The sequence below is a fragment of the Telmatherina bonti genome (genome assembly GCF_933228915.1).
Source record: "Telmatherina bonti genome assembly, chromosome: 22".
In the NCBI taxonomy this organism is placed as follows: Eukaryota; Metazoa; Chordata; class Actinopteri; order Atheriniformes; family Telmatherinidae; genus Telmatherina; species Telmatherina bonti.
In genome coordinates this window covers 12469406-12489171 of record NC_136631.1, presented here as the reverse complement: position 1 = coordinate 12489171, position 19766 = coordinate 12469406, and the positions used below count along the sequence as shown (strand labels likewise).

The window sequence follows — 19766 nt, the reverse complement described above, 5'->3', positions numbered from 1 at the left end:
TATGTAACATTTTATTTGCCCAGATAGGAAAAAATACACTGTATTAGCTATTGAACAATAATTAAAATAACTTAATGCATTTACTTGTGTTTCATCCTTAAAGCTACATTGTTTGTGGCACATTGGATCATTTCCAGTTTGGCCCTTCGAGGCAAAAAGTTTGGGCACCCCTGGTCTAAATCAAGTGGTTCGTGGCAGGAAAACTTCAAACTGGATTAACAATCCTTGCATAAACTTACAGTAAACTTGCAAATTTAGGCTAAAAAAATGACTGTTTTTAAAAACTGCATCTTATATTTGGATTAAGGTAATTACTGTGATGCCTAAATATTTTAATAGGGGCATAATGAACACCACAAGTTATTAAAATGCTGCAATGGACCAAGAATCTTTAAATACTAATAAGTTTGGACCTGTTGGCAGTCATTAGAACTATTTGAAGAGTAACACTTTTTCGCCTTTTACACAACTAAGTTGAATATGAATATTTTTTATAAGCACCTATACAAGGTCAGATTATTCAATGGGCACTATGGGCACAGGCCCAGGGGCCATGTCCACTTGGAGCCCATGTGGGGCCCACGTAGGGCAAACACCGGCAGTTTGGACATGAAACGAAATGTACATAAAAGCCAGATAGTTACACCACAGTGTCTATGTATTGCTATTGGTACCACTGATTGAGAGATGTTAGAAATGCCATTTGTCATCATTGTCGTTTGTATCATTAACAGTTTTTACAATGTTGCAGTGGAGAAGGAGGACCCTGAAATACTCTGGGCCCAGGGGCCTGCACCTATATGATAAAAGTTAAATAGAGCGTTTAAGATAATTATTCCAGTTTTCTCCCATTAAGTGTATTTAATTAAAGTTTCTGTTGTTTTCCCCCTGATTTCCTAAAGACGGTTTCATTGCTGAAGAATGCAGTGATGGAAAGGCGATTCCCACAATTCCCTCACAGTCAAGGCCGGATTATCCAATGGGCATTATGGGCACAGGTCCAGGGGCCCATGCCCAGTTGGGGCCCATGTGGTGCGTGCGTATGGAAAACACCAGCAGTTTGGACATGAAACAAAATCTACATAAAATCCAGATAGTTACACAACAGTGTCCTGTGTATTGCTATTGATACCATTGGCTGAGAGGTGTTAGAAATGCCGTTTCACAGTGTATCATTCACAATTTTCATAATGTTCCGGTGGGGAAGGGGGCCCCTGGAACACTCTGGGCCCAGGACCTTGTGCACTTTTAATCCGGCCCTGCTCACAGTTCGTCTGCAGCCACCAAGCGGCTTGAGAGATCACCATCCTCATCCCTCCCACATTCTTGTAGGTTTGCACCGCTGATGACATCACACTCCTAAATATTCCCGTTGCTTCTTCCCAACGTCATCACTTCTCCTCGCTCCGCAACGGGCAGAAAGCGCCTCGCGCTTCAACGATGCTTTTGTAGCCTTTGTGGAAGAGAAGCGTCGCGACGGCTGTAGTTTCAGACCGCGCTGCCGCCTTGTCTGCATCGAAACACCCGGGAAGAAAAACCACCTTCTGGGTCTCAGTGCAAAAGGGAGGGGAACAAAAAGAAAGGGTGGTGGAGAAAAGAACTGAGCAAAGTCAGGCGTGGTAGAAAAAGGGGGGAAAAAAAAAACTAATCTTTGTTCTAAAATCTTCAGAGTAGCGCCCAGAATGTCGCTGTCTGTACCGCAGAACGGAGTAAAGGGGGACAGCGAGCCCGTTATCGAGCTTTTTGTTAAGGTAAGACCTCATCGATACACGCTTCATCCTTTTTAAGACACTTGGGCTAATCACTGTCAATGTATTCTTTGATTATGTACCATTTAAAAAAAACAAACAAACAAACATAAAGTCTCGCTTAAAAGTTAAACGATGCGCATTGTTCTTTAGTGATAAGTTATTAAATTTGTAACCTGAACCAAACTATTGGCTTTTCGTCGATGTTTTACTTAATGAGGGCTCAGATGGATCAAAACGTTTATAAATACTTGTTCCAGTTATAGGTTTTTGTTTCGGTTTTGGATAATCAAACCAGTTGAACAATTGTGGCCATGTGGAGCCTGCAGATTGACAAACTGGGCAGATGCAGCTTTTCCACTTGCCGTGGAGAAGCACCAGTCTGCCACCAGTCTGCCATGCTGAAAACTGGGCGCTAATTCCTGAACAAAAGCTCGGTAGTTGTGGTTCATCTGAGCTGACTCAACCAGGTAATGTAGGCTGAAGTTGCGTTTTTAATGCTCTTAGGTCAGTTGCTAGAATAAACAGTGTCCAAAATTATTATAGCATGTGTTGGGAATGATCTATGTCCAGATCTATATGAATATCTGAACAAGCTCAACCCAGTCATGGGGAAAATAAACAGCTGTTTGGGGTTATGCTGCTATTAATTAGTCCAACATGAAGGAAATAACATTTACTTATATACTGTCATACAGTATATAAGTGCATTTTATAGCTTTTAATGTGTTGCTGTGAAACTGTCAAGGTTTTCTGGAAAGGTAATCATATTTATTTAAGGTAATACATGAGGTAACTGATGGATGATCGTATATTTTTACAACTTTACAGCACTTCCGTCTTCCTTAAATCCTGCGAACTGTAACTGTGTTACTGGGCCTCTCCCCCTCAGTGACCATGATGATGGTGGAAGGTTGTGAATGGCTGTTTTCTTTCCCCAGCATGCGTCCCTTTCCAGGGCGGGAAAATGGCCATAGGAAAGAAAAGAGGGAGACGCAGATTGGGATACTGAAAAGAAGGGGGTGGGGGTAATTGGAAGGGGCTATGGGGTCTTAAGAGAGGTTATGTGCGGTGGAGTAAAATGTTTGTCACAAGCCAGAATAGCAAATACTTAAGTAATGGTCATAATGGGTGGTTGGAGTGGAAAACATTTGCTGCATATGAGGGTAATCATTGTGAAAGCTGTATAAAAGCATATGCTTCTTTTGCATTTAATCAGTCTCCCAAATTTGATTAAAATTGGAAGGAAGCGCTATGTTTTACGTGCATTATTCTTTTTTTCAGTCTTTATAGAGAAGCCTTTGTTGATGGGGTTGAGCAACCGGCCTCTCGGCATGGAGGTAGAACAGATGGGAACAAACTAGCCAGCACTATTTCTTTAACCACCTTTCACTGTTTAAAAGAGAGGTTACATCATCCAGGGGGCTGGAAGGTTTACATGTGTGGCCAGCTCTTCCTTTTCAAACCACCCCTCTGTGCAGCTGGAAGTTTCTTCCAATGTGTGTTTTTATTTTCCTGTGGAGATCCAATAGCCTTTTAGTTGTATCTCCCTCTTCATGGCTCTGTGTTATGTACCAACGTCTGACATGTCCATATCCATTATTGATGACGTTATTCTCACCGTGCTGCTTTAAACACTGTCATGGTAGACAATAGCGGGCTTACAGGTTGCCATAGGCACTTTGGGCCTCTGTGAACAGCTGATAACAAAATATGTGCGCTCTTCACAGAGAGTGGTGCTATATCTGTTGGTGGACTGTCGCATATCAGAGCGGATGGATGAAACTTCCAGAATATGAGTGACTTTCTGTACACCTCTGTTTACCCATCAAAACTAGCTGACTGCATCAGTTTCAGGACACTTTGATGACCTTGCTGTCTTTCTACCTGCAGTTTTTATGGCGATAGTTATGTTGCCATAGTAACACTTGACATTGTGCTCATCTTTGCTTGTGTTTATAGCTCTGTGAGTGTGGTATAATGACTTTGTAAGAGGGAGCATCGGACCTTGACCACATCACTGCAGATTAGATATCAGTCTGGGCTGAGGTGTTGTCTCTGCTGGTATACTGGGAATGCAAGTCAGCATTTATTTGCGTCTGTTTTAGTGGTTACCCAAGTTTTGTGTTGATAGATACAAAAAAAAAGCATAAGAAGTACAATTTCACCCACCCTACAAGAGATGTGGAAAATGATCATTTTCATTGTTTTGTTGGTATTATATATATTTTCATTCCCTTTTTTGGTCTCAAGTCTTCCATAAATGAATTAGAGACAGACATGCTTATGAGTCATTCTCCACCAGCATATGACCTAACTGCATGGTAGTGAATACAGATGAGTCAAGAGAAAACAGGAAGGCTTTATCTTTACTCATGTAATCAGTTGTCTGCTGAGACTGCCAGGGTCACACAAAGGGTTGCAAAGCCTTCAGCTGCCTCCAGACTTCCACATTCCTGCCAGCAGGAACAACACAACCAGCAAACATGTTTTAAGAAGTGTTTCTAAGTCTGGATGGCACAAGAGCCCATCTGTGTTTGGGTACATCCTTCGTGACAGTCCCATGGGAACCGTGGCGATGGAGGGCTGCGATGTGCCAGCAGGAGCCGCCAACAATAGAGCACTTCTGTGGCTGAGGATAGGGCAGTGTCAGTCTACTTTATCTAAGCATTTGCTGCTTAGCATGCATCATAATGCCCCCCCTCAAATTTCAATTTATTGTTCTGGTTAAAGTGTGACATGGTAAGCCTGATTTGCAGTGAGGACTCTGTTCTTCAGCGTTCACCCAGAAGGCCTCAGGGAGAGTTGATCGTGTTGTATTGTGCTATCAGTTAACGGCATGTGACGGTCAGATTATGCCTTGTGATTTTTCCCTTTTTTATGGAAACAAAATGCCCCTTTTTCAGCAGTTATTTTGTCACAGTTAACACTTCTGCATGACATTACACGCAGAACCATGCGAGTTCGCCTTGTATAGATTTAATCACTGCACACTTTAGTGTCAAGGTGCGACTGCCTTGGGTAGCCTGCATAAATGCATCCATACCAAGTGTTTGAAGATAAATTATTCCTACATCTTCTTGGGAGTATTAAAAGCAATTAAGTGATGCATTTTTCTTTCTTTTTTTTTTTTTTTCTTTTTTTTTTTTTTTTAGTAGAAAATCAATAGAGCAGTTTACCCCCCTCTTCTCTCAGCGCTGTAGTCACTATCATGAGTTTGGGGACAAAGATTAATGACTTGTTTCTCTGTTAAGGAGAAGTGCTTTTGCTGTGTGTAATTCCTGCCTCTGCAGCACCTGGCCTGTCATTGCTGCTGCTTTGTAAACTGTCTGGTTGAGTGACTCTGTGGCCATTGGCCTAATCGATCTAGCAGTCTCTTATTGCACCAATTTGACCAGGGTCTTTACAGCAAGTCTTTTTCATTTTTATGTGACCTGAGTTCATTTGTGTCAATATTAGTAGACTCCAAACTCAATGCTTTGGACATAAAATCTTATTTTCTGACGCACCCCTCTTGAAATCTCAACTTGGCAGCAAAAGTTTTCTCATCTGTGACATTCAAGAAGCTGAGATTTGTTTTTAATGTCTATATTATAGACGTCTGGATTGTTTGCTGATTAAAACACATTTTTCTGATCAATTCAGATTAACTAAGAATGATTGGTTAACTACTGTTCTTTCTTGGTTAATGGATGTGGGACTTTTGATAGTTGTTCAGTAGATTTTCAAACAGTACCACAATAGAAAACGGAGGAATAAACCAGCAACATAATGTAGCTTTGTCTCTGTATCATCATTTTCACTGTGAAGTGATGCAAGACCTTTTAACCGAGGAGAATCTTCTTTCCTGCACGTGTAACTCAATCAGTCCCAACATGATCCTCTCTGCTTGTGTTTCCCACACTGTACACTTCATAGCAGCGTGCACAGAGGTGTGTGGGTGCCTGCACATGGATAAAGTGACAAAGGTTTTCTGCTTTGGCTTGTCGTCTCTGTTAAACATCCAGGATGCCTGACATCCTGGCAGAAGAGAGCTCACAGAACATACAACTAGTTAATTCTCACAGTTCCACTAGTATCGGCTTAAAATGTTGTTAAGTTACACTTTTGGGATAAGTTATTTGTTTTTATGCTGTTGTGCAGAGGTGTCCTGCAGGTTTTCCATCTACCCCTTTTCCGACACACCTGGCTCATTTTAATCGGATCCAGCATTCAATGAGGTTTTGCACAGTGACTGATTTATTTGAGTCTGGTGTGTTGGAACAGGAATACATGGAAAACCTGCAGGATTGTGGTCCTATAGGACTGGAACTGGACACCTCTGCTGTAGTGGATCTTGAAATAGAGAAAAATTCCCAAAATTTGCACCCTATGCTTATGCAAACCTAAATGTTAATCCGTGAGATGTTTTTGCATGTTTTTTTCATGTTCTTGTTAAATTCAAAGTACCATGTGCCAGTTGAGCACTGAAAGGCAAATGATGTTTAACCAGCATTGCTATGGAAGCCAGTGTGTGCTGCATACTCTTACTGGCATGCTGGACCTCGTGCCAAATGCTTGGTCGCCACAGGATTCATGGTTAAACTGAATGATTAAAACTTGGTAAAGTGAAAAAAGATTCTTGAATATTTTTTATCAACTGTCAGCCTGTTTATATTTCTAAAGTTATGAGCAAAGCAGGCGTGAATAAAGCAGGTGTGTGTGTGTGTGTGTGTGTGTGTGTGTGTGTGTGTGTGTGTGTGTGTGTGTGTGTGTGTGTGTGTGTGTGTGTGTGTGTGTGTGTGTGTGTGTGTGTGTGTGTGTGTGTGTGTGTGTGTGTGTGTAAATGTGAATGCATTTGTCTACAAAGGTTTATGATTGTGCAAGTCAGTGGAGATGGGACTGATACCAGTTTGCAGATTATTGATGTTTAGACTGATGCAGAAGCAGCAACAGATTCATTTCTTGTCTATTCATAGTAATTCCTCCTTATGGCTTCTGTTGGATTTTACTTTCATTTGGGATCTGTGTTATTCATCACAAGCATCTCTTCATTGTTAAACAGAAAGCTGAATAATCTCTCTGATCTCTCCTAAACTGTTACTGGATGCAGTAGTTATAATACGGGCACCACAGTATTGCTGCTGCTTGGTTTCACAGTAAATCGCCGTTGGAGATCGAGCTCAAACTTTCCACAAAATCTGTTCAGCACAGTAGGCCTGTGTCTGACAGGAAGTTTTAAGCTTTCCACTGAGTGATGTCATTCTGAGTCAGCAGCATTATGGTTATCACCATGGTGTTTCCATGTTCCAGCAGAATATGACTCCTTTATACACTCATCTTTCTGGCTGCTCAGGGCTCTCATCACCCAATTGGTTCAACCAATCACTGCCATGAGGCAAAAACATTGACTTGCACACACTTAAACACAAAGATTCCTCAAAATGAAGCTTTCTCTGCTTAAAAGCCCTCTTCAATTGTGTTTTAAATGTATTTTTGCCAAACTTCAGAATAGAAACAACTTTTTTAGCCCCTCTTTTAGAAGATTCTTCTGTAACTTGTCATTGTGTACTTTTGGTTCTCATGTTAGCTTTGTTCTCAAATGAAAGTTAAATTATTTCCCCTTGGATGATTCATTTTACATGCCAGTTTAGACTTTCAAATTCTGTTTGGCAAGTATTTATTGCAGAAAAGGACATCAAATGTATATTTAGTCAACATATACTGAACAACAAATCTGAATTTGGCTCAGCTTTATGATCCAGCTTTGAGTTAGGTCATAGTTTTTAATTCCATCCCACCTTGTAGACTTTAGACTTTTGCCTGCAAACAGTTTGAGGTGTTGCCACGGCGTTACCATGGCTCCCTGCTCCCAAGCAGACATTCCTGCTTTGTGTCAGATCAGGAGCAGGAAAAGTGGTGCGCTTGTTAGACTGTCAGTTCCTTATTCGGTCAAGTGTGGCTTGAACTTCTGAGCAATCCAACAGATTTAGAATATGAACTGGTGAGGGAGGGGTAGGCATGGGTCCCCGTGTTACTAAAATTAGGCTATGAGCAGAGACTGGGAGGACCTTGCCCTGCATCAACAGGATCTATTGTCCCCCGATGGCTGGCTGTAATGTCGCATTGCCAGGCTAGAAAATAAACCTTTTTCTTGCATGGTGATGAGAAATGTTTAACGTCTTTTGGATTTTATGCCCCTCTCTGTAAAGAGGATTGGACCTGAGAGGGGGATAACGTTTGAATGTTTCAAATTGTGCTTAAAAATGTAATGTCCATTCAAGACTTTGACTCATTTGACTGAGATATAATGGTGGTAACATCAGTGGCTCAGTGAGTAAAGCAACAGAGGAGGTAATAAGAGGTCCGAACCCACTGCACTGAGTAAGAGATGACAGTGTGTTTAAGTCTTGTATTGTTTTTGTGCCTTGCTGCCCTGGACACTGACATCTGACTTTGACCATGACTCATATCCTCCCTTTACAGCTGTTTGTGCTTGACATCTGTTGACTTACCATCCATTAAGCCTAAATAAAGCTTTACTCCGTTAGCAATAGTCAGCTGTTTGCTGCTTCTCATATATTATATCTCATTCACATCTCTGTATGTAGGTGTGTGAAAGATGTTGTAATTGTCTGGAAATGGGATTTTAACAGGGTGGGGAGACATTTGGCATTGCGAAGTGTTGCTGGGTGGCTGCTTTCTCGGAAATTCTGAATCTTTTTGAGCCGATATACTTCCCTCTGACTATTTCTTCTGTTACTTGCTGTCCCCCCCCTTCCACTTGCAAACTAATGACGTACCTGAAACTACTAACAAAAAGCACTTTGTGGTGCTGCTTTACAGGAGGTTATCCAGAAGCTCTTTTCTAAAGGTCACACCATCATGGTGGCAGTCTGGATAGTACAGTTTGAGTAAAAAGATAGTATTTACAAGCTCTTCAGACTCACTTTTTGTGAGCCTGGCATAATGATGAAGTGTCTGGATTCTTTTTCCCCACTATGATGAGTTTGTCAATCAAGCAATTCTGGTTTATACGACTAGAAATGTCATTTAGCCAAGCGTGGCCGCTACATTTCCCACTGTAAAATGTAGGCCAGCTTCTTCATTAAGTATAGAGCGGAAATGTAGCTCTACCACCATCATCTCTCAAACCAAACAAAGCACCCTCTTCGGCGGGAGTAACAGGACATTTCTGGAATAGTTTCTCCCTCCTCTCCAAATGCCCAACCCCCCTCCGACTCCACAGAGGGGCCCAGGATAAGGGGAGAGGGAGGAGGAAGAAACACGCAGCATGCCGAAGAGCACATTGCCTCTACCGTCTCCTGTCTTTCCGCCGCTTCTCACTTAGAGCATCTATTACCTCTTGCTCTCCTATATGTTGGTTAGCAGCAGGCCTACATGTGATCCTTAATATCCTCCCCATTTCCTGTCGTATGTCCACCTCTTGTGCTGCCTCTTCTTGCTCTGCAGATGTCTGCTGTTAGTGTGAGGTGCAGTCTGCTCTGCTGCAGACTCCAGAGAGTAGCAGCCCAGCCATGACTCTGAGAACAGCCTGTGAGAGGAGGAAAAGTGAAATGTCTTTCTCAGCTGCTGCAACCTTCTTCTTTGTAGCTAAAGACACGAAGATGAACTCTGCTTAAAAGCAACTCACCCTGTAGAAAATGACTTTTCATCACATGCTCTGGTTTTTTTTTTATCAATCACACAGTTCAGCTTTGTTATTAATGCCCTTCACACCGCATGCTCTTCTTTCCGTGTTATATATTCTGACCATTGCCATGGGAACAGTTGCTGTGGGGTGTTACCGCCCTTGATCCGGACCTGAATGGTGCTCTGTAGGTGTTGCGCTGCAGGCTAATCATCCCATTGATGTCTTTCTGATCCTGTAAGAATCTGCTAGTGCTAGCCCAGTCTGTTGCAAACCATAATAGCCCCAACGCTTTATTCTGGAATTGAATCATTGAATGTAAAATAAGGACTTTCCTTTTTGTAACAATGACAGTGGGATCTGATCCAGGCATTGCAGATACTGAATTCAAAAGAAGGGGGAAAGGGAGAGGATAGTTGCAGTACAATGGGAGCCAACAGATGCATCAAACGCAGCCTTCCGACTGGGCGTCACACAAAGGACAGCAGTCGTGAGCAAGGAGCCGCTGGACTGACGCGGCTCCCTGAAACAAAGTCCTCAGTTGAGGTTTAACCACAACCAACACCTCTGATCTTCTACAAATGATTAAGATATTTAAGCTGATAAATCTGAAACTTTATTTAATGCTAGCAGCAGATCTGAATACAACGCGGGTATATTTATGTAAAAATGTGGTGCCGCTCCTTGCAGATAGTATCCAGAACAAACAGCACACCTTTAATATACTCCAAACTGACAAGAATGTTTGAGCCCATGTCTGGTTTTTCATGCATAAAAAGGTCAAATGAACATGTTTTGTTTTGTTTTTTTTTGTCTGAGTGGCACAAGTTTTAAACACAAATGAGGACAAATCCAGTCAATTTCACAGCAATGGTTTTCAGTTTTGTAATGTGGCTTGATTGAAATCATATAAACTGTCCTGAAGAGGATGTATCCATTCACAAAGCTTATTTAATAGAATAAAATACTTATTTTGCTTAGGAATCAGGATGAAGCATTCCTCCTTGCGTGGCTACAAGCTGAGGGGTGCACAGTGAAATGAAAACGGTTAGAAAAACAAGGGAAAGCCGAGAACAAAGAGACGGATGGCGGCAGGGAGAGCAGGAGATATCTCTGACTGTTCGTGGCACCCTCTCTTAGCATTTGTGATTTCTGCTTCGTGTGTGTGTTAGAGAGAAAACCACACTATTAACCTTTTCTTGAGTTTTCTAAAAGCATCGCTCTCTAAGCTTCTCATTGCTTCAGAAACAGTTTTTTATTTAGCGCCACTTTGATTTATCTAATTTCCTCCTAGAAAGCGATTCTGCAGATTGATAGGAGGAAAGTGCTGAAGCCTTTAGGACAAAGGGGTTTGCTTTTAATGCTTTCCTTCCTACTTGAGACTTTTTTTAAAGCAGCGTGAAAGTCTGAAGTAATAAAGTTTCCTGGTCCATAAAGATGGTATAACAGAGATGTGATCATCTTCATGATGAGCAAGTCTTTCTTTTAGTTTCTGTCCAAACTGGACGCTAAATGCTATCTGGAATTAAGAACTTTATCTCCTAGATTTGTAGACGTTTTATGCTTGCAGTGATTAACTTTACTGTGGTTGCACCCATTTTTGTGTAATTATCCTTTGCAACATATTTCTGATGGTTAATCTTTCCTAACCAACTGTCTGTTTGTTCAAGGCGGGAAGCGATGGCGAGAGCATCGGGAACTGCCCCTTCTCTCAGAGGCTCTTCATGATACTTTGGCTTAAAGGAGTCGTCTTCAACGTCACCACAGTGGACCTTAAGAGGCAAGTATACCCCATTTCTTTTTACTTCACCCTTTTTCGCCCCTCTCCGTTGCTTTTCTTTTTTTCAACACCCATTTTCCTCTCCTTTTGGAAAGGCTTCCTACAGCTTTCCTGGGCGTTTCCACAAAGATTTCAGCTGCTCTGTGGTGCTTTGATCCAACCCCACCTCTAACACGCTCACTGCCTCCCCACTGCTTATTTGGTTTTCCCATGACCCCTTCCCAGGCTGGAGAAAATTGGAGAAAAATAAACATACTGACTCTTGAGAAGCTATTTTAAGGTTCTTGGCTCCACTTACTTCCCGTTTTGATATTTGGTGGGCAGCACTTCTTTTAACCACTATGATTTATATTAAAAAAAAAAAAAAAAAAAAATCTGTGATCTTCTCCAAATCTGACTGGGATTTTATATTTCCTCCCAGCTGCAAGGAAACGTTTTAGCATGCGGATTCCTGGAGCAGAAGCTCCTCACCATAAACCCATGTTTCTGTCTGTATGATTCATCTTCATATTTTTCCACTTCTCAAGCCAGGCAAGTGCCATGTTGTTTTTAGTTTTGTCCAACATTCAGATGGACGGCTGGTTTCTGTGGTCTTGATTTTGTGTGTGTGACTCAAACTGAAAACGAGTGATTCTTCATCTTTCGGCATGGTTCATTTAACACAGCAACGAGATCATTACTGGGTGTCGCCATCTCTACAACATGTATCCAACAGGGAAAACGAGATCTGTTTGATTATTGCACAACTTGGTGGTAAAAAGGATCTGACTCGTTGTTTGGATTTTCCTGCATGTTTGCCGTGAGTGCAAAGGTTTGAATATTTGCATATATTTTCCCTTGGATGCTCTGCATGAAGCAAACTGTAAAAGCAATGGGTGTTTTATCAGTAACCTTTTTCTTCTTGTTTTATTCTCGTCACCTAGAGGCCCATCTGATTATACCTTAGCCTGTTTTGTGTCATATGATCTCTATTATCTTAAGTAAACATGAAATAGTTGCATTTTTTTCTGTATTTATGGCTTTTTGACTAAAGGGGTGCTGTATGTTGTTAATCCTTTTTCCCATTAAAGGACACCAGGTTCACCATGACTCATCACAGAGTTGTTTTTATTGATTTTTACATCTCATCTTGCGAGTAGGTTCACCTGTTATTAGATTCTGAGAGTCTTAAGGCACTTGCTAGCCCCTCTACAGTAACACTGGGTGACTGTATCACTTCCTTTGACATGCCAAAGAGATGCAATCATTTCCCCTCGTTTCGTGCCCTTAAATGGCCTCCCCCAAAATCCAGCTATCAACGTCAAAACAAAAACTCGGAGTCTCTGTGGATGACGGTTGTTCCTCTCCATATTATATCACACTGCTGCTGGCTCAAACCGATCAGCTATGTTTATGTTGTTTTTTGTGTTAAGAGGATTTAAGACCCTGTTTGCATGGATTTGTGTTCACACCACTCATTCAGCACATGCTCATTTCTGTTTGTGTGTCAGTCTCAGCTGCCTGCCATCTGGTTCCAAATGTGCTGGTTTGAAGGCCACAGGAAAAAAAAAAGAGGAGACACAAACACACTCATGGAGACAGATACGCGGCAGCTGTAGCTGGAGAGGGAGGAAGGCTGGATGCTCGATTAGCAGTTGTTTAAAGTGCAGCAGGATTAAACAGAAGCATTACATTTTGAAGTACTTGACTTTGCATGAACCTATTAGTCTGACCGATTGGGAGTTATTTGTTTCAGCTTTCCATTCTGTTTTAAATGGACCCTTCAGATTGTTAGGCTCAGTGTGGTACTGCTTTATTCATCAGATTGGTGACATTATTTTTTTTATAACAGGAAACCTGCAGACCTCCAGAACTTGGCCCCTGGCACACACCCACCCTTCATCACATTCAACGGAGAGGTCAAAACTGACGTCAACAAGATTGAGGAGTTTCTTGAGGATGTCCTCTCCCCACCCAAGTAAGTGCTTTCTGATCCATGTGATAATAGCTTGTCATGCCAATGCGACAAATCCAACGCATGACTGTCATAAGCTCAACAGAAGCATGAAAGTGACTCTCCAAGTGGATATTTACGATAGCTGAATATTGTATGTGCAAGACATTATGAAATGAACGACATCTGCTGCTTTCATGGTAACTTTTGGAAAGTTGAGAACAAAAGAGGAGCAAAGTTTTACAGTTCACCAAATAGACAACAGTAGGAAGGTGTCATCAGAATATTTTTCCACTTGGTGTGGTTAATTTTGATTCGTTTGTGTCATGTTTAGGTACATCAAGCTTGGCGCTAGACACCCCGAGTCAAACACAGCTGGTATGGACATCTTTGCCAAGTTTTCAGCGTACATCAAGAACTCCAGGCCAGACGCAAATGAAGGTAAATGACTTACACTCTCATGTGAACCCAGATAGGTGTCCTGGTTTAAAAGCTGACATGCATGAACCTTTCAGCTGTGTAGAGAGCGCTCTCTGGTTGCTAGGCAACTCTTGGTCGCCCTGCCCTGATTGGTGGATTATAACCTGGCTCGGGAACACAGCGGCTTTGTGCTGCTGCCTCCTCCTGTCCTTTTGCTCTCTGTCTCACCTGGAACTTTCCTGAAAACAACACACCAGCCATCCTGGGAATGAGCAAGTTCTCATAATGCAATTCTCTTGGTCTGCATTTTTTTTTAATCCAATCAGTACAAAAGGAGGCCAAATCAATGATGTAACCATGACGACTATTATGTATAACAAGAAAACAGTGTGTCATCCCTTCAAATTTTTTTTTTTTTTTTTTTTTTTTTTTTTACATTTTAGCATTGTGTTTCCTAAAAGATGTTTATGGAATGCAGACTTTAACTCGTTTTAGTTGGCTGTTTTCTGCCTGGAGAAATGATTGAACTGGGGGTGAGCTGGATGTGAATGCCAAGGCTATGTCAACAGTTGGAGGCTAGATTTCATGGTTCAGTGATAAGGGCTCTCTAAAGTACCAGGTTAAGCCTGCTGTTGAACTGCTCCATCTATCCTGACCTCCCATTCATCTCATAGTTTTTAACAATAGACTGGCCTGTTAATGAGTATGGATGATATGATTGAGAGCAAACTATTACCTGTAAAATCAAATACATTCCTTCTTGAAGGAATTCAGATCATTGTATTTGTTCTTATAAGTTTACCAGGTTACCTTGGATTGCATAAGCATTAAAGATTTGTTTTTTGTGGATCGTTTTGTGCATTTTTTTAAATGAAATGCTGCCCCCATGTGGCCAATCAGCGTACAGCTGGAGCAGCTGTAATGTTAGTTGTGGCTCTCTTTCTGCAGCTCTGGAGCGCGGGCTTCTGAAGACGCTGCAGAAACTAGACGAATATCTTTACTCCCCGCTGCCAGATGAGATCGACCACAACAGCATTGATGACATCAAAGTCTCAAACCGCAAATTCTTGGATGGAGATGAAATGACCCTGGCCGACTGCAACTTGCTGCCCAAGCTGCACATAGTTAAGGTGAAGAAGTTAATGGTTTAAACAGCTTTCATTCATGGTAAATGTAGCATCTTAGCATCTTGGCGCTGCATGACAGCAGGGCAATGATTTTCGGTTACCTGATGGGACTTTAAAAGATCTTAACAACCCTTGCCATATCAGTTTCATCTCACTTTGAGTGGTGTCAGATTGCAGGAACATTTACATAACTTGTGTAACTACAAACTAAAGTCTCCCTCTGTTTGTTCATAGTGCAGTAATCTCTGCACTATTTTAAAGCTATTTTAGCTCAAACTTTTTGAGGTCTTTTTAGCTCCTCCCTCAGAATAGTTACTGTTCTAGTATGAGAACATCCTCTTGTTACTACAGTCAACTTTGTAGTACACTACAGTGTTCAAACGAACAAGTGCATAAGGCCTCAGGGCTACTTTAAAATCTAGCATATAAGTGTCCGAACACTCAACTCAGCCTTCTGTAATTGCAGCCCTGTGGTTCGACCAGGTATGACTCAGTAACTCCGTTCTGTCCTCTCGCACTTTGAGTTTGTATTGAAAATCCAGTTCTACCAGATGGTCTGGATTTTGTCATGTAATTTGAATTATTGTTTTTTTTATATGTGTTTGCAGGTTGTCGCTAAAAAATACAGAGGCTTTGACATCCCCAAAGAGATGACGGCCATCTGGAAGTACCTGAACAATGCTTACACACGCGAAGAGTTCACCAACACCTGCCCCAGTGACAAGGAGATTGAGATTGCATACGCAGATGTGGCCAAGAGGCTGGTCAAATAAGCTCCTCTGCTGTTACCGCCTCTGTCCACTCCCCACATCCGTAACCTCCTCCCACACACCTTCCCTCCCTCAGCACTGGGACTGATGTGCTCATTTCCGAGAAAGAAAAAAGTAAACTCTGGACTTGTTTTCCTTCTCTTCATCTAGAAAGAACCTGAATTGCATGAACCTGCCATCATTTCGTTTCCCTCTCTGGTTTTATGAAGGAATATTTGGTTTAATCAGTAAAGGTCACCCTCCTTTCAGCTTTTACCATTAATCACTTTTTTGTTTTTTCACTTGCCGATGAATGCGTGAGGCGGTGATGCGACGGAGAAGCAGCAGGACCCGTATCGGTGCTTCTCGCTGCCGCGAGCCAAACGCGCTCCCTGATAAGTGACCTTCCAGCTGACTTTCTCTCTGCGTTTAGGAGAAACGTCACAAGTTGTTGTTTTTCTGTTGAAGATTGAAATAGCTCTTTATTGGGTTGTTTATGAAGTGAACACTGAAAAGCTTTTTTTCCTTTTTTTTTTTTTTTTTTTTTTAATTTTACCTCTCGGGTCATTAGGAGATGTAAACAGTGTTGAAGCTTCAGTGTTTCTGGCTCCAGTATTTGACAGGGTTAAGTAGAAGCTGAAAGTAATCCAAACCTGAGCACTGAATGCTTTTATTTTAACATTGAGCTGTTTAAAACAAAACGTTTGGAACTGCAGGTAAGGCTACCTGCTGTATGCACTCTGATTTCCTCATTGCTTCAAATTAGCAAAATTCACGTAGCTCTGCTCAGTAAAATTTTAGGAAATTTCCTGTACCACCTGCAGAAGGATGAAACCAGAGGTCTGTGAAATATCCAATCATATGTAGCTTGCTGACATGTTTATGGCTGTCTTTAAGTAATCACTACATTGCCATCCACTGTCCATTTAAACAACAGCACGCTGACTTCTCATGTCGTAAACACATAAACAAGGAAGTTCTTTACTTTCATGCTGACTGTAGCACTAGCTAGGATTATCTTAAACCAAAAAGAGGCACATTATCCTGGTGTCACTGTGGATTGACTGGCTATGAACTAGTGAACCTTGAAAAAAAAAAAAAAGAAACCACACACACAATGCTTTGTTAAAATGATACAGAATGAAGGAAATTGAGGTCTGGCACTAAGAAAGACAACACTAAAGATATTTATAACAAAACAAATGGAGGATTGTAAGGAATGTAACAGTATCAAATTTCTTTTTTTTTTGTCAACATGCAGACAGATTTCAGAGGTAGCAAGTGTATGTTGTGATACAGTAGCTCCAAAAAGTGCTTTAGTGTGGGTGAAGCAAAACATGTTTTTGCTTCTCCCAAATTGCCATGTTTGTTTGTTTTTTTTTCAGACTTTTGTTAAGAAACAAATCTGATGAAAAAGGAAATGTAAATATTTTTTTTCATACCTCAAATTTCAATATGTAAATTTACTGCATTTCATCTGAATTTGAAGATTAAAAAAAAAAAGCGTAGACTTCTCACCTGGGTGGATAGGTTCCCCACATAAACCATCTCCTCTGCCTTACTTGTTTTCTCTCTGCAGATGTTTTGCAGGAGAGAATTTTTTTTAGAGATAATTTCATTGCAACGAGTGTGGCGTTGTACAAAGAAAATATCAGTTATTTCATGGCTTTTCTTTTTTAACTATTGACTGAATTTAAATAAACTTCTGATTGGCACTCAGACTTGTGTTTTTTGTGGAATCTTTTCGGTGTTCTGCAAATGATTTAGTCTTGGATTGAAGGTGCAAGGGTGTCTGAAATGGGATGGAAGAAGGTTTGGAAAATGAAAATAAAATAAAATTGAATTTCCATTTGGGGATAAATGAAGTATTTTTCATTTCATTAAAAAAAAAAAAAACAAAAAAAAAAACAACCAAAATGCATTAACAACTGGCATATTTTCTCACTGTCATGCTTTGACCGTTGCCATGGTAACTGATATTCAAACCACTATTTAGTTTTCTGTAATCGGCATTGCTAAAAACATTCCCATCCTTTGAAAATTCATAGTTCAACATGATTTAGCCGTCGTCTTGAAAAGGGGCAAGACTGTGTAGTCATCTTCAACAAATAAGATCTGTGTCTGGTCGTGAAAGGGAAAAATTCCCAGTATATAAACACTCCCTGCCACAGAGTGGCTGTAAGGAATCTTAATGAGCATGGCATTAAAATATAAAAAATGTTCCCATTTTATTTTGTGCTGCTTTGAGTTAAACTAAACAGGTAGGGAGTAAAAGGAAATTTTTATATATTTAAAAAAAAGTCGTACTGAGTTTTTATTCTTCTGTAAATACATTTGGAAGATAAGTTTGGGAACCCTTGGGCAAAGGCGTGCCTGTTTACAACTCTCTCTGTGCAAGGAATGTCTCATGTGGGTGTCCACCCAGTGTGGCTTCCACCTCCGCCTCAAGACAGCCTCTTACAGTCGGCTCGGTGATGTTTCTTAGCCAGTTTACTGCTCCGAAGCTCTAAACAATCCATTCTGTTGCACTGATTGCAACCAAAAGTTTCACAAGAGAGAGGGGTGAAAAAAAAAAAAAAAGTGTGGGGGTGTATAGTTGTTGGATGCCCTCCAGATCATTAAAGTGTCGCGTTTCAACCTCAGAAATTCTCTACTCCCTGCTTACCGAGACAGTGTTTTCACATGTAATTCATGGAGAAGAAATCCACCCAGACACAAACAGACTGTGTGTGTGTGTGTGTGTGTGTGTGTGTGTGTGTGTGTGTGTGTGTGTGTGTGTGTGTGTCGATGGGAGGTAAGAACCAACACAACAGGCTGGTTATCGTTCAGACCACACAATCAGGGTGAGTGTATTAGTGTAATTGGGTAATGAAGGTGAGGCCAGGAGGGCTGAGTGTTGTTTTTGAAACATGTTGACTGTGTGTGTCTGTGTGTGTAAATGACGACTAATGTGAAGCAGATATAGAGACTGAGAATGTTTTGGGAAGTTGAGGTAATTTTGGCCACTTCACACTTGTAGAAAGAACTAATTGGATAGTTCAGAATATTTTTTATTTTAATTGTTTTACACGACGCTGCAGTGTGAGCCCACACATGTAGATGGAGCGGAGCTACATTCTGCACCATAAGAGGGAGCCAACAAGTCGGCTAAGCTCTGAAGAGACTCCTGTTACATTAACAATGATTTATGATAGAGCCGTCTTTCCTGCTGTGAGAAAAACTTCTCTGTGTGCCACATTTCACTCAGTGTACATCTTATTCTTTTTTTTTTTTTTAACATGTAATTCGATCAGCTTCGTGGAGCCGTTTCTCTTTGGCATTGACTCTCCCTGCACTGCCAGCTCACTTTTCAAATCTTACTCAACATGCATTTATACAGCTGACTAAATATTTACTCTGGTAAAGTAGCTCACTCAAGGGTACACAGTGATATCCCATCTGGGCTTTGGACCTACAATGTGTGAAAAACCTCCTTTGCATATGGACTCAGTACACCTGACATTTGATGTGGCTATAGGTCCTATGGGGTTTGATATGTCAGATTGATTGACAATAAACAGGCTTGCTTGGAAAATTTAGGAGAGAAAAATATCTGGATGGTAATCATATATCAGAATATCGTTAATAATTTTCATGCACATTAAATGGCATTCATACACATAACATCTATCATGACAGTTTAGTTTAAAAGATTTTTTTAAAAAGTCATTCATCTCAGCCAAGATTTAGGCCGCTTAAAATCAGATAAAGACATTTCATCTTAGACTACAGACAGCAGATGACACTAGTACCCATAATTAGGTTGGCTTGTGACCTCTCATAAGAAAGATGCTTGTGACGCAACAGTCTCATTCAATCACAGATTGTGATCAGGTCAAACAAAAACTGATTTCATTTAGTATCCCGTCATTTCTTGTGAAAGAGAAACAAAAACAAACACTAGAAAAAAATTAGAGGAAAAAAAAAGTGTGTGTAGCTGCAACGCTCTATTTCTACACGTTGTCTTATGACGGCTTGTTAGGGCCAGATAATTATGTGGTTGTGGAAGTACAGTCATGTGGAAAAACTGCATACAGACCATGAAAACAGGTCACTTTTTAAAATTGAACAAGCTAACATTTGATTCTCTTTTAAATTATTTTAGCCATTTTTAACATTTAATTATATAAGTAAAAGATTAGAAACTTTTAAGTAATATGTCTTGACTATAATTACATTTATTTCTTTAAAACCTTCAGATCCATTAAATTTATATATCAGGTTCAGGATTAGGTGCGGGCGATTGGAGCTTTTCATGAAATGATTAAAGGAATTTCTTATTTTTAAATCATTAAAGGTAGGGGACTGTGGCTAACTAAGGGATGATTCAAATAACTCTT

General features: G+C 40.8%; 1 protein-coding gene across 1 annotated transcript; it reads left to right on the top strand.

Annotated features, from left to right (window-relative positions):
• Nucleotides 1-1418: 1418 nt before the first annotated feature.
• On the top strand, nt 1419-16493 carry clic4 (chloride intracellular channel 4). The gene is made up of 6 exons (XM_079262668.1): nt 1419-1751; nt 11049-11158; nt 12990-13115; nt 13426-13532; nt 14460-14641; nt 15247-16493. The coding sequence occupies exons 1-6, from the start codon at nt 1683-1685 to the stop codon at nt 15409-15411; spliced, it is 759 nt and encodes a 252-aa protein (XP_079118794.1). The 5' UTR covers nt 1419-1682; the 3' UTR covers nt 15412-16493.
• Nucleotides 16494-19766: the final 3273 nt, after the last annotated feature.